The 15,677-nt window shown below is 45.1% G+C and overlaps 1 protein-coding gene across 5 annotated transcripts in view; it reads left to right on the top strand.

Annotated features, from left to right (window-relative positions):
- Positions 1 to 15,677, top strand: part of MCPH1 (microcephalin 1) — a 189,839-nt gene that overhangs the window by 66,672 nt on the left and 107,490 nt on the right. For all 5 annotated transcript variants that reach the window (XM_080928880.1, XM_080928878.1, XM_080928879.1 and 2 more), the window contains 2 exons: positions 858 to 895; positions 3,075 to 3,237. In XM_080928880.1, the coding sequence (XP_080785006.1) occupies positions 858 to 895; positions 3,075 to 3,237 (201 nt within the window). The remainder of the gene's footprint in view (positions 1 to 857; positions 896 to 3,074; positions 3,238 to 15,677) is intronic.

Below are 15,677 nucleotides of genomic sequence, written 5' to 3'. Positions count from 1 at the left end.
CTTCCAAATTTTTGGAATCAACAACCCAAATTAAACATGAAACTAAGTAAAAATGTTTAAAGTACCTTGTTGGGCAAGCTCTGGCAGTACCCATTAGAACTGAGGAAAGAGAATTGTGAGTTCCAAGCCAGCCTGGGTTACATGGCCCCTTGAAGACCTTTATGCTGAGACCCAGTCTCGGTAGCAACCATTACCACCAAGTATGTGCAGTTTTGATAACAGCAGATAGTAGGAATTCGTCCACCTTCCACGAGATGTGTGAGATTGGCTGGGCCTTCCTGACCACAAACAGTGCTGTACAGGAGAGTGTGATACAAGGACATGATTGCCCAGATCTTAGGGAAAGCGGGCCAGCCTTCAGAGTACCCTTCTCACTCCTTTGTACCTTTAAAATGTGCACCTTGAAATTTTCATCTCCTGTTGGTTTTTTTTCCTGGTACTATAAAGTTCTTTAGTGTATATGTGTGTCTTTGTGTTCTTTAGTGTGTGTGTATTCTTTAGTATGTGCTCTTTAGTGTGTGTGTGTTCTTTAGTGTGTGTGTGTTCTTTAGTGTGTGTGTATTCTTTAGTGTGTATGTGTGTGTGTTCTTTAGTGTGTGTGTATTTTTTAGTGTGTGTGTATTCTTTAGTGTGTATGTGTGTGTGTTCTTTAATGTGTGTGTATTCTTTAGTGTGTATGTGTGTGTGTTCTTTAATGTGCGTGTGTGTGTGTGTGTGTGTGTGTGCGCGCACACACGCGCTTAAATAAATGTGTTTAAGTGATGTAACTGTTCGAAAAATTTATTAAAGTTTATTTCTGTAGGAAAAATACTTTTATATTCTAACTGTTTTTTGTTCTTCTCTTTTGAAATCTCTAGCCAACGAGAACATTAGTCATGACAAGCATGCCATCTGAGTAAGTACTTGTTGTTTTGATAACTTTCTATCCATTGCAGAATTTAGCCTTTTCCGTATATGCTGTAGGTCTCTGTGCCTTTAGGCCATCCACAGAGCTGGACTGGATTACTTTTACTCCATGTAACTGGTATGGGGTTAGAAGATCATTGAAAATTAAAAATGTAGTTAAGTGTGGCAGTCGAGAGCAAAAAGCTTTCTGTGTCCTTTGTATAGCATTAGGAGATTTTCACTTTTGCTGTCCCGTTTGCTTGCTTAATTCCTGATGGTTCTGTTTGTCCACCCCTCACCCTATGAATGGTCCATAAACTGAGCAGTGTGGATTGAAATGTTTCCTTACTGATCTTAAAGAAATACCATGCTGGAAAGCTTTGTACATCTGGTCTAAAGCAGCCCTCTCTGCATCTCCTGGAAGGGTTAATGGCTTGCTGGCTTAGTCTTATCATCTCTCTTAAACATTTAGCACAATACAAAACATCCAACAAAAATATACAGTACTATATTCCTTGCAAAGGATTTTCAATTTTGTGTTTAAAGGGGAAAACCACACACATATATATATATATATATATATATATATATATATATATCATAGGTCTTGAGGTTTTAAGACTCTCATCAAAACATTGGGCCGTTTTGGTGAAAACACACTTCAGGAAGCATGTGTGGACTGACCACTTTCTGTGGTGGGCCTGTTTCCTGCCCGTGGCATGGAAACAAAGGCGCCGGTGCCTTAAACAGTGTCTGTCACATAGCCAAAAAGAGGGGTCCTCCTACTTTTATTAATTACTTGTGATGTGCCACAAACACTGTAGTCTACTCTAGAAATGCTGAATCTGAGCATAATAAAGTCCTCGATTATTCTGTAAGTTTAAAAAGATAATAGGCGGTTATTTTTCTCATTAAAGGATTTAAAAAGAAAACTTTGCTTTTGGGTGCACAGTCCTGGGATCCCTTCTCCTCTTACATGTCTTGTGTATCTTAAGGAGACCTTGGACAGTCTGATTCCACATCTGATTAACAAGGCCATAAAAAAGCAGTTGTTCCCAATTAGCACATCCATGAGCTGCTGGTAGCTGCCAGGCTTGGAACAGAGAAGATCAGATATTCTGAAGTGAAGCTCTAAACTTAATCCTCTCTGAGATGCTAACAAGCACAGAGTCTCCAGGTTGGCTGGGGAGGGGCCATCTTGACCCACTCTGCAGAACCCTAAGATTAGATGTTGATAGAGGTCAGCCCTTCTCACGGGGAGGCTGAACTCTTGATGTGCAGTATATGGGAGATAAAACTAGGAGACAGTCAAGAAGCTTGGATCTCAGCAGGCTGCCCACTGTGGGGGAGGAAAGAAGCTCTTGTCTCTGTGACACAGAGCATGGCATAGCCTAGTAGGCCTTGCTCACAGTTCCTGATTCACTGGGGATTTTCAAACAATTCTAGGGCCAGAGGCCATGGATATCAGCAAGCACACTGTAAAAGAAAGAAGCAACAGATTAGAACTAAAGGCCTGGGGAAGGATGCTAGAAGAACATTTGCAAAACAAAGAGGCGTTCCCGCCATTAAGAAAATGACAGGTTAAAGATGCTAGTGAGCTTTGGGAATTAAAAAGCTCTAATTTAATTAGAGTCCTTTCTTTCTTTCTTTTTTTAATGGAAAAAAAAAAAAAACCCGCATTTGTCACTCCAGTAATGTTACATTTTCAAAGTAAAATAAGTACATAATAATCTGGGTTCTGGTCTGGTGGGATTCTTGTAAGCAAAGGCTCTGCTGCTGCCAAACCTATGACCTGAGTTTCATCCCAGGAGCCCTGGTGGTAGAGAGAAGGAAACTACCATGACAGTTGTCCTTTGCCCTCCACACAAATGCACACACGTGCATACACATACAGAATAATGCATGTTTTAGAAGAGCATGCACACGCTGGTCAAGTATGCACGAAGTACATAATCTGCTGTATGGACGGATGGCAGGAGATTGGCTTCTAGTGCCTAGGCTGCTCCTCTAAAGCCTACGACTGTGCGGACACCATCCCTAGCCTCCTGGGCTTAGACTTGAGGTCTGAGGTGCTCCTGTTTCTCTAAACCCCAAGTTCTACTGTAACCAAAGTGAAGCCAGACTTTGCGGCTCGGTTTCTCTGGTGGACACAGAGCGTGATGGCTGACCTTTGACTCTCTGGTCCACAGGAAGCAGGACCTCATCATCCAGGTGGTGGGCACACTGAAAGGCTTTTCGTTCGCACCTGAGGTCTGCGAGTCCACCACACATGTGCTGGTGGGGAAGTCTGTCCGTACCCTGAATGTGCTGATGGGGATAGCGCGAGGCTGCTGGATTCTTTCTTACGAATGGGTAAGCCTGGTGCTTGTCGTTGGTTTTAAGATCCTTTGACCTGAGGTGTTGATATGAACAGTGGGACCTATGCTTCTGTGCACTGACGAGCACCCTGTGGGCCCTTAGGTGTCCCTAAGAGCTAAGGAAGTTATTCTTCCCGCAGCCACACTGAGAGTCCCTCAGAGAGGGGTAAGCTGGAGAAAGGCAGGAACCCTTAGAATAAACTCCCAGCCTCTAGAGAAAATAAGATCAGAACAGACTTGGACTAATTTTTCTCACACGCCAGTGAGTGCTGCTGTGTGTCTGACTAAGGAGCGATGTGAACTATGCTCAGGATGGCTCCAAAGCCAAAAAGGAAAAAAAAATCCAGAGATTGTTTGCACAGATGGATTTGCTTAGGATGAAACATGTTCCTCTAATCCCATTTGGACATGTTTCACTAAGCACACATGTATCCTTAACACTATTTTCTTTGCATGTGTCCCTAAGAGTGTATCGTCATTTTCATAGCTGATAAAAGTTGCCATGGCCTGTCAGTCAGTGTGTTTGCCCTCTGAGCCTCAGCCAAGGGGTCACTTCGAAGCCCACCCGCTTGTCGCTTAATGGGAAGGACAGCATTGGTCGCTCACCCGAGAATGTACCACATTAATACTGGGTTAACTTAATCTTGTAGGATCATACTATGAAAACAAGCTACAGATGTCTGCCTAAGAGTGACTCTAGTCTCTTCCCTGTGTCGTAACCCACAGATCTCTGTTACAAAAAGCTTACAAGGGGTTGAGGAGGGGGCAATTGCCAAAGTGCTTGCTGCACATGAAGACCTGGGTTCAAATCCCAGGGCTTACCCAAAAAGCATCTTATGCTGGCATGAATGTGTCATTCCCACCGCTACAGAGGAGCCTAGCCTGACGGGCAGATAGATCCCAATTGAGGGATGGTGTCTCGAGAAACAAGGTGGGTGGCTCCTGAGGAAGGACAGGGGATTCAAACCTAGGTGTCCACACACATGCACACACAGGAAAAATGCAAAAAGGCTCAAGAGATTTCTTTTTAAAATCATGATGTGTAAAAAGATTGAAAATATTCTGTTCTGTTCTGGTTTTGTTTTTCAAGGTGGGTTTTCAGTATAGGTCTGACTGTCCTGGAACTCACTCTGTAGACCAGGCTAGTGTCTCAGAGATCCACCTGCCTCTGCCTCCCAAGTGCTGGGACTAAGGCATGTACTACCACACCTACTTGAAATGAGTTTTAAAAGGTGGTGCTTTCAGAGGCAATAGGTTGCTTTACCTAGTTGCATCTCTGCGCTGCCTGTGCCTGTCTGTGTGAAATACTACCTCTAAGTTTCAGAAACTGAATTCCCCATTTTATTTCCAACTAAAAGTGTCCTTAACACTTCATCCTTCAGTCCCTCCACCTTTCATGTTTCAGAAGGAAACATGTTTCTCTATAAACATACGTTCCACACTTGCTGCTGGGCTAGTCTGTTCTCCTGGGAGTTGAGCAGCCAGGAAAGACGAGATGAGGGGTCGGGATACTTCCTATCTACTTCGAGAAAGACACATGTATGTGAGGGGCACAGGAAAGGAACTGTGGGCATCCCCACTCCATGGCATAGTTATAGCTTCTGCTGTGAATAAGGGAGAGAGAGCATTCGGAAGAGTCCAGAGCAGAGAGAAAAAGCCAACTTGACATGGCTAGGACTGTCATTCAAGAGAAGGGACAGTGTGGGGGTGGGGGAGAGGAGGAGCAGCAGCCACACAGAGAGGGAGCAAGAGATAGAGGGAGACTATGGGAGTAGTAAAAATGGGGCGCGGAGGTTTAAGGAGGGTGAGTATGTGGAGCAGGAAGGAGTCTAAGGCATGGCTTTGAAATGTTAGCACCCTACTGTGAACAGGGAGTAAAGGACCCTCAGTCTCTGCCCCATCTTTATTGATTAGAGGGTTTATCCGTGATCATTATGGCAGGAAGCACACGCGCATGGCACTCGGAGCAGTATGAGGGTTATACTGTGACTCACGGTGTCAGACAGACAGACACTGAGCCTGCCATGGCCTTCTGAAACCTCAGAGCCCAACCCTAGAGACACACCTACTCTACCAAGGCCACACCTCCTACTTCTCAAACAGTCCTACTAACTGGGGACCAAACATTTGAACATAGGAGCCTATGCGGCCATTCTCATCCAAACTGCCATTGCTCCTCTCCTGTCACCATAGTTTTATATAAAAACTGCAATAAGTAAATCAGAATCATGGAACTGCTTCTCATCTCCCAGCTCCCATGAGCTTTCCATCCTCTTTTCCCTCGGAGCAGGCTTCGTATCCAGTCAAATACCTCAGGTTTCTTAGAACCCTCAACTACTGCGTCACAGCAGGCAGTCTCGATCTGGTTTTGAGAGCACTGTTTTGGGGGGGTTGCATCTCAGGTAGCCGCTAACACAGTACCGTGTAGTGCCGGTGTCTGCCACATCAAGCAGATATCTGTCCATGTAACTCTGGCAGCCGCCTACCATCGTACATGCCGGTGCTGCTAGGGCTGCCTTACCTTCCTCCATTTGCTCCACTTAGACCAGTCAGGAAGACAGAAGAGACTGTGCCTTGCAAGCCTCCCTTCCTGCATTCATATCAGCTTATTTTATTGTCTTACTTTGCTTGTGTTTGTGAGTGTACATGCGCGTACAGGAACCTGCACGCACAGTGCAGATGTGGGCTCAGTTCAGTTGTTCCCCAGGCACCTTCTACCTTCTCGTTGAAACAGGCTGTCTCACTGACTGGAACCTTGCCAAACTGTCTAGAGTTTCTGGCCCATCAACTTGCAGGGATCTGTCAGTCTGCGCCTCCTGGCTCACTATGACTGGGATTGCAGGTATACCATGGTACCTAGCTTTTTACTTGTGTTCTGGGGATCTGAGTTCAGGTCCAACCCTTGTGAGCCACATGCTCTACTGACTGAGCTATTTTCCCCAGATTTCCATCTCGATTTTAAAAATAAAGTCAATACCAACAGAATCTATTTGAGTGAGATGGTTGCAACAGCCATAAAGAAGGTTAACAGCCAAGATTTCTAAAGTTTACTCTTACAACTTAATTTGCCTCTTAATTTGAGGCATATAGCTTTAGATAAATTATGACTTTCACGGGCTGAAGCTTTCCTTAATGTTGAGGGTATGGAGGGGGTTGTTTTGTTTTTTGCTTCTTTTTTTAATTATTTATTTTGTGTATATGAGTGCACTGTAGCTGTTTTCAGACACACCAGAAGAGGGCATCAGATCTCATTGCAGATGGTTGTGAGCTACCATGTGGTTGCTGGGAATTGAACTCATAACCTCTTTAAGAGCACTTTAAACACTGAGCTATGTCTCCAGCTCCCGAGGTTATAAGCTTTTGTATTGGATCCTTGAGAGACAATACAGACCTTTCTGTCAGAAGACCTCAACCTCTGCGGGCCTTCCTCCAACCCCATCTCCAGTGTAGTTGGGGGATTCTTAAAATATTCTCTTTGGCTAGCATGAGAAACTTAGCTCCAAGGAAAACATTTCTGAGAATGTTTTTACTTCAGGGTTTGTGTAGTGTTCTCGGGAAATCTCTGTGAAAGACCATTGTAGCAGTCCATCAAAGTCAGAGGCTGCCTGTGGCCAGTCAGTCACAAAAACTCTTAGTGATTTTTGTAACACAGTTTGGTGTGAATTTTTACCTAATCTTTATTTTTCCGTGTGAGAATGTTGCTAGTGATGCCTTTATGCTAATACCCCAGTGCTCACTCTGATGTCTGGAAAGACAGTGATCCACATTTTTCTGACCTCGTGACAGAATAGCCTGGAGAGAAGTAGGAGAGAAAACCATGCCGGGCACTGCTGGACCTAGGCGACCTGGAGCAACAGAACAGGAAACAAGCTGATCTGACAGTGGCACGTCCATTGGCACTAAGGTGTTAAACACGCTGCTTGCTGTAGGAGTCATTGGACACCCGTCACCTTGTCGTGTTTCTCTTATCTCTATGAGTTCTCTGAAGCCTGGCTCTGCCTTGTTGCAGCTTGGCCAGCAGTGCTGCCTATGACCCAGCTCCCCCTCAACCAGCTCTGTCTCCAGTCAGAAAGAGCCTGGCAGCCACGGAGAATTCAGCCTCTTTTCATACTTTGCAAATGCCGTCTCTAAACATCTCACAAACAAAGCTTGATAAAAGGCTTTTAAAAGTTAAATCTCTCTGTAAATCCAAATATTTCTACAAGATTTTAAGGAGCTTACTATAAATAATCAAGTGCTTCCTGATTCAGAAAGAACAAAAGGGGTTTCTGCTGTCGAATGGTGTGATCAAGTGGGGCTTTCTCCCCTTGGCTCACTGGCATCGAGACTGGGGTCAGTTGTACACAGCTCAGCATGACACTCTTGTGTGCTCTGAGCCACTTGCTTCCCAGCCCTTCACAGCACTGATCCTAGAACCAAAGTGAGGTACAGCCGGAACCAGTCTGCCTCCCTTCCAAAGACGACACGGAAGTAGGTATGAAACATTTTGAACCGTTCGTTAATAGATTCTGAGGATAATTTTTTAGGCAAATCACAGTTATCCTATCTGTCACATTCACATCCAGACGATCTGCTTTGTGTCCCCCTGGCCCTCTGGTGGGCAGCCGATAACAGTCTTGAGTTAGCTCTGGCCATTCCGGGCAAGGATGGGCGTAAGGCTTCCAGGGATTTGCCCAAGTGGCCATCGTTCGAGGCGATTTCGTCCCTGCTGTAGGTTCTGGCATGAAGGACTGACTGCAGGCTACAGCGCACTTGATATTTGCCCGTTCGTTGAGGCATTTTGCAGCATAGAAACTGCGCTTTTAGACACGCGCCCAGATGACGAAGCAGTACCGGCCAGGTGTGTCTGACCTGAGTGTGGGTTTTTGAAACAGCCTTGGTGAAGGCGTTGTCCCAAGGCAATGGCCACGATCAGTTATCCTACCATACCCCTGTCTTACAGATTCTTTCTACTGGGGAAAACTCTAGAGTCTGTCCGTTTCTGTCCCCTGTGCTATACCCAAGTACTTTTTCCACAGAGAGCTGGCCATGGACCCTACAATAAGGATTCTGTCTGGAGCCCTTCCCTAATCCTCTGCCATCGCTTTTGGATTCTGTCTGGAGCCCTTCCCTAATCCTCTGCCATCGCTTTTGTCCCTCTGGCAAGATCCTAGAGTCCTTTTCCCACACTGGAGGCACAAACTGCCCCAAGAACATATTACAAACACAGCCACACGATCCCCCTGGAAAATGAGGGCCTTGGCATTTACCTTGATGAGAACAGTGGAAAACGTGTCTGGGAGGGACGAGTGGTGGCCTGTGGAGTCAAAGCCACTTTTTCCAGAGAGAAAACACCATGAGCCACCAGCACCCCAGGCTTTTGTCTCCCTGTCCTCTACTCAGAATGGGTTTCAAGGAGGCCAGAGTAGGAGCAGAGCAGCCAGCAGCAGGCAGGTGGGATAATCCAGGGAGAAACGGGCGACGGTGCAGGTAGCTTAGAGAGAGCTCGTCTGCAGCCTGTTGGGTGCAACACACTTGGTAACGTGTGCTGTGTGGGAGCAAAGGGAACGGTGACTCAGCCTACAGTTCTACCGGAACAGCTGGTGACAGCCGTGCACCATTCTTCATGGGAACAGGTCGGGTATTCAAGGAGTGTGTGTGTGTGTGTGTGTGTGTGTGTGTGTGTGTGTGTGTGTGTGTGTTCCCGAATGGTGGGTTTAAAGTGTCATGGGATGCTTGTGTGGTGAAGAGGAGGAATAGGCCCCAGGCTGGGCCAACACTAAGGAGCCCTGGAAGGTGGACAGCAGCGGGCAAGGGGAAGTGAGAAGGACATGGTGTCGCACATTGTTAATTGTAAAATTGTTAAGAAAGCAAGAAAAACTTTTACACTGGGAAATAAGTCCCTGGATTACAGATAGTTTTAAAATATGAGTTTCTTTTCAGTTTTTGGTTTCAAAGAATTAAACCCAGAATCAGTAAACGGGGTCACTCAGCCTCACTCAGCTTGTCTCTATCCCTTTGACATAACCATCAACTTAGGGGCCAGCACTTTCTCTTTTGCTTCATTTTCAGCAAGATATTAAATCGGGATGCTGGACTTAATATCAGGGGCTTGGTTACTCCTTCCTTATGAATGAGAACTCTGGGACATCACCTCCGTGTTTAGGTGGAACCCACGTTCAGAGCTCACCTTTAGAAAATGCTTCAGTGAGCTGGAGATGACTCCGCATTAGGACCACGGGCTGCTCTTGCGGAGGACCTGGGTTACGTTCCCAGCACGTACACAGTGGCTCACAACCACCTAACTCCAGTTCCAGGCAATCCAGTGCTCTTCTCGTGTCTGCTGGCACCAGGCATATACATGGTACACACACATAATGTACATGTAGAGGAACACTTACACACACAATAGATAACATTTTCGATAGCACTTTAACACCTAAAGTCCATCTTCACCTTCCTTTGCAGCTTCTTTGTTGCAGGTTCTCAAATAATTTCTTATCCCTGCTCTCATCCCATTGTACCAGGGATTTAACCTTGGGCCATGTGTGTGTTGTAGAGCGCTGAGCTGTATCTCCAGCCCAGTCTCTGATGGCTCAGTCAGTCTCACTTTTGCTGATAGCATGGAATATTTTATCTGTTGGCATGTGTTGGAAAAATCACTTATAATTGGGTTTAATTGGAACTTTCCACCAGCTGACGTTAGCCATCAGTCACTCAGATACTTCACAGGGATCCTGGGAGGCTGTCTGCTGTCCACACTTTTAGGGTTTCTGAACTTTATCCCCAAGTTAAAGTAGATTGCCCGGGAGCATTGTACTTGAACTCTGCGAGTCTGTCCTTAAGGGCTGCTGTGGATGAGACTTGAGCGTCAACATCAGCTCTAAGGAGAGCTGATAGAAAAACACTTGGTTCTTGGTTTCCAGGGGCATTTGTACTATTTTTCAAAACTGTAGTTAACAACAGCACTCACTTTACTGTGTGATAGATTTCACATCTGATTCTTACAGCATTCAGAGAAAATACATGTTATGAAAGAAAAAGCAATCTGCCGTCCCTTGCTAGAGGATGAGAAGGAGGGGACTCAGTGTTAGCTTGTCCACTGAAGTAACTGGAAAGTGCTTAGGGTCAGCCTCCCTCTGTCTTGGGCTTTTCACCTGGCTTTGTTTTCTCCTAAAGAGCATGTTTCTGCTGCGGCATTAACATTCTGCATACCTAATCATTTATCAAGCACAGGCTATCTCTGGCCATAAACAACCTTAGGGACCTTTGCTTCAGCACACTTCTGCCAGGATGTGACCATCAGTTGTGATGCTCGTGATGCTCGAGGTACAGAGAGAGGTACCTCTGTCCTCAGCCTGGCTTCCTTTTCTCCACAAACTGCTACAGCGTGCCACCCCAAGCAAGCAAAGATAGAATGGCCCCAATGTTCCAGGAGTTGTTTTCCCCTTGAGTCTCGTTGAGTAACAGCAGAACCAGTGCAAAGAGTTTCCCGTGCGGTGGGTTTCCCTCATCGAGCTTTTAGTTTCTGAGCACTCCTGACTTTCCGGCACTTCACTGTGGCAAAACCATGACTTCTGTGGTGTAACTAAAGCAGCATCTCACTTCCTCCTCTTCACTATGCAGATGTTCTCCCATTAAACCACACCCCTCAGGACCGGAAAGAGAACTTTTGTCACTTAACTTAGGGATGCTGACACTCTTCTTGGTATTTAATCAGACGTGGATCCCAGTGCCTGTTTTCTGAATGATTAAATAAGACTGTGCATGACCTATTTCTTTTATAAATTGGAGAATTTTAGGTTCTGTCATGTCCTAAGTTGGGAAACAACCTATGCAATTAGTGTCTCTCTTGTTAAATTCAGTAAAGTATATGCCTTGGTGCTAATTGTTAGGAAGTACGGGAACCCCAGGGTTTCCTTTAGTAACCATAGCATTAATCTGTAGCATTCAGAGCACCGCCTTGTTGGCCACAGTAACTTGTGCTTTGGTTTCATACTGTGAACTGATGTTTCTGCTATTTATTTTAGTTACGTTGGAATTTGTTACAGTTATTTCTTTGTTTTCATTCTGATAAGGAAAGTACGTGCTCATGCTATTTATAAAGATGTTTGGATTTGACATCCAAGTCCAGTGGTGAAATGCCGGGTCACCCTGGTCACTGCACAGCTTATTTGCAGAGTGGCTATGACGGAGCAGTTTTGTCTCTGAATCTCAGAGACACTCATTTCTGTTTTAGTGAAGTGGAAAGGACGAGGTCTAGCCCAAGAGCTCAGCTCTTGTGAAGCTGCTAAGGGAGCTGCAGGCATTTCCAGTTATGGTTGTACACTCCTGGAATCCCAGCATGCAGGAGGCAGAGGCAGGAAGGAGCCTGATTTGCATGCAACTCAAACCATGTTAGACTCCTGTCCTAACAAGTCGCACGTTCTGTGCTGGCTAGTTTTAAGTCAGCTTGACACTAGTCAGAGATATCAGAAAGATGAGCGAGCACCTCACTGAGAAAATATTCCCTAAAATCTGTCTGTAAGGCATTTTCCTAATTAATGATTGATGTGGGAGGGCCCAGCTCATTGTGAGTGGTGCTGTCCCTGGGCTGCTGGTCCTGGATCCGTGGCTGAGCAAGCCATGAAGAGCAAGCCAGTTCATCAGCTCCTACCTCCGGTTCCTGCCCTGCTTGGCATTCCTGTCCTGACTTCCTTCAGTAGTCGACTACAATGTGGTAGTGTAACCAAATAAGCTTTCTCTCCAGCTTGCTTTTGATGATGGTGTCTCATTATAGCAATAACAACCCTAGGGCACTTGCCAAACAGGTTAAATTTATCTAGTCTCTCTCTGTTAATTTATTTTAAAAAGGAGAAAGTTATTTATTTTGGATAGTGTGTTGTATAGCTTCCATGTCTTAAGTATCACTAAACCTTTAATTTCTTGCCATTTTTTAAAATACCACAGTGTGGTGGTTTGAACAAAAACGGCCTCATGGGCTCAGGTTTGAATACTCATACGTAAACCCAGGATGGTAGACCTATCTGAGAAAGATTAGGAGGTGTGGTCTTTTGGAGGAGTTGTGCCACTGAGGGCAGGCTTTGAGGTTTCACAACACTAACACCATCAGTGGACCGCTCTCTGCTTCCTGTTTGTGAATCAGGATGTGAGCCCTCAGGTGCTGCCTCCACACTGTGTCTCCTTGCCATGTTACCCACCATGATGATAGCACACTCCTACTCCTCTGGAACTGTGAACCCCAAATAAAGCTTTCTGTCCACACACTGCCTTGGCATGATTTTTATCCCCTCCCCACATTGAAAAGTTACTACTGGAAGTGGGGTATTAACTGTGACAGGCCTGATCATGCTGCCATTTGAAGGGATGTAGAAGACTTTGAGGGGAAAATAGCTGGGTAGTGGCGATGCAGGTTTTTAATCCCAGCACTCAGGAGACAGAGGCACGCACAGCTCTGAGATCAAGGCCAGCTTGGTGTGCACGGTGAGTTCCAGGACAGCCAGGGCTATCCTGTCTTATTAATCAATCAATTAATTAATTAATTAATTAGGAGGAGAAAGAAGACAATGGCATGGGTGTTGTTGACATCTGAGAATGATGACTACTTTGGGACTTTCAGAGTAGAAAACCAGTTGAGCATCACAGTAAGAGGCACAGTGAGAGCAACACAGACTTGAGGCTCAGCTCAAGTGGTTTCAAAGGGAACAGTCCTCTCCAGCTGGGTTAGAGATCATCCTTATAATGCTGTGGTAAAGACTGTGGCTGCTTTCTGCCCTTGTCCTAAGAAGCTGCCTGAGGCTTAGCTGAAAAGGACTAAGTTCTTTGATAGAGACTTTAAGACAAGCATGTGGATCTATTTGGGGAGGGTTAGAAGGTGTGGCCTTGTTAGAGGAAGCATGTCACTTGGTTTCAAAACACTCCTGCCATTCCCAATGCGCTCTCTGTGCTTCTTCCTTGTGGAGGAAGATGTGAGTTCCCAGCTGCTGTATGAGCTGCCTGAGATCATTCCTCTTTTCTGTGTTCGTAAACCTGTGAATCTGTAAGCCCAGACACACTCAAAGTTGCCTTGTTCGTGGCACTTCAGCACTAGAAAAGCACCTGGTACTGACAGGTCGGAAGGTGCTGTGTGAAGGTTCTGAATGGGTGGCAGTGATGTAGATTGGCTCCACAGGTAGCCATGTACCTGATGTCATGATCAGACCTTGGGTAGAAAGGCACTGGAAACCAATTAGACACATGGGTGTGGATAAGAGCTGTTTCCCAGCAGTATCAGTGTCTTAATCAGGGTTTCTATTGCTGCAGTGAAACTCCATAACCAAAATGTTGAGGAGGAAAGGGTTTATTTGGCTCACACTTCCAGATCACAACCACCACTGTAAGAAGTCAGGACAGGACCTCAAGCAGGGCTCAAACCTGGAAGCAAGACATGATACAGAAGCCATGGAGGGGTGCTGTGTATTGGCTTACTTGCCATGGCTTGCTCAGTCTGTTTTCTTATAGAACCCAAATCCACAGCTAGGGGATAGCACAACCACACTGGGCTGAGCCCTTCCCCCTTAATCACTAATTGATAAATACCTTACAGCTGGATCTCTTGGAGGCATTTTTTCAATTAAGGCTCCTTCCTCTCTGATGACTCTAGCTAGTGTCGAGTTGACACACAAAACCAGCCAGTATGGTCAGTTATGCAGAGGCTGTTTCCCAGGTGGTTTGCATCTGCCAATTCTATTGGTCAGCACAAGCCTTTGTGAGAATTGGTGGCCTGAATACCTTTAGTAAATGGCTCATGTTCAAGGGGATTCATGCTCAAAGTTGATAAGGCTTGAATTCAATACTTCTATAGTCTATCCCATATTAATTCCAAAGCTGACCTAGGAGTCAGCTTTATTCTTAGAAATACTCTAACTTTCACATGGTAGTACTGCAAATGGATGGATTTCATACTAACCTTATTCAAACCCCCTTAAACAGATGTGTGTCGTAGGGGAAGCAGTGACACTCCAAGCCTCAGTTTGCTAATCTGTATCAATTGAAGACCATCTTTCTGATGTCAACAAATATGAGTATATAGTATTATCATGCAAAGAATTTTGACACTTTTCTGGAGCAGTGTTAAAGTCAGAATTTAGAAAATCCTTAACAACCTTGCAGGAGGCCACAGGCCAGATGATGTTTTTAATATCTCCATCATAGATGGTTCCATAGAGATGAACTCTGGTCAGTCATTGTCAGGATGGAGCTGGACATAAAATGGGGATGACTTTGTGGTCACAGACAGGCATTTGTCACTGTTTTATGTTTTGATCTAGGAGTAGGGTCTCATTCATGTCTTTAATCCTAGCACCTGAGAGGCAAAGGCAGGCAGAGCTCTGAGAATTCAAAGCCTTGTAAATATACCAAGAGTGAGTCATTGATACCCAGTGGTACCCTATATCCAGAGGAAAACAGGGAGGAAATGCTTGGATGGCTCAGTAGTTAAGAACATTGGCTGCTTGACCAGAGGACCAGGGTTTGATTCCCAGCCCCCACAATGACTCACAACCACCTCAAGCTCCTGTTCCAGTGGATCCAATACCTTTTTCTGGCTGCCTAGGATTGTGCCCAGACATATGGAGGCAAAGCACCTATATGTACAAAATTTTAAAGTGACAAGGGTATTGAATATGTCTATCAACAAATTTTTCTCAGTAAACTTTGAAACTAGAGAGGGATGACTACACAATGTGGGCGAACTGCATGCTATACTTTAACTGTCTGTGTATTTGGGAATACTTGCTATTATTAAAAACTTACATGTGAAAAGCTGTTCCAATGTGGCAGGCACTGCAGCTATTCAATGTTCTTGCATGTACCTTTTAAAACAACTGATGGAATTATAGGAAGCATTTCTTGGTGTTGTGAGATAGGGTGGAAATAAACGGGGATAGCTTACTTTGGAACTAGTATTATTGCCTTGAAACTCTGCCAGTTCAAGTTGGGCTCTTTGGAAGACCAGGCCTCCTGTTTTCTGGCTCCAAAGTGCGTGGGACATAAGTAACCATTTACTTTGTCATTAGAATTAAACTATTGGTCTGTCTCTTTGTTTCTCTCTCCGCCTGTCTCCGTCTTTTCCTCCTCCCTCCCTCCCTATCCACTTCCCTGTGTAACTACACTGGCACACTGTTCCACTAACTGCCTAGTTACTCTTCCATTGATAGAGGTGGGTGACACATATTATGTATGTGAAGGATTAACTAGCTTGCCCTTTGTCCCAGGCTGTCTTCTTTCTCTGTGTTTAATCAGTTCTTTATACTGCCTATTTGGGGAAGAACCGAAAACTTTATTCATGACCCTGAAGCAAGGAAAATGATGCACATAGTCCAGTTTGTACTAACTTTTGTGGTTTGAGAAAAAAATCACCATAATCATTGGGACTGAGACTCTATGAGATCTGATGGGGAGATATTTATAATTTGA

The sequence above is a fragment of the Micromys minutus genome, assembly GCF_963924665.1.
Source record: "Micromys minutus genome assembly, chromosome: 14".
Lineage (NCBI taxonomy): Eukaryota > Metazoa > Chordata > Mammalia > Rodentia > Muridae > Micromys > Micromys minutus.
Note: the sequence above shows the minus strand (reverse complement) of the source record. Positions and strands in the feature narration are given on the sequence as shown.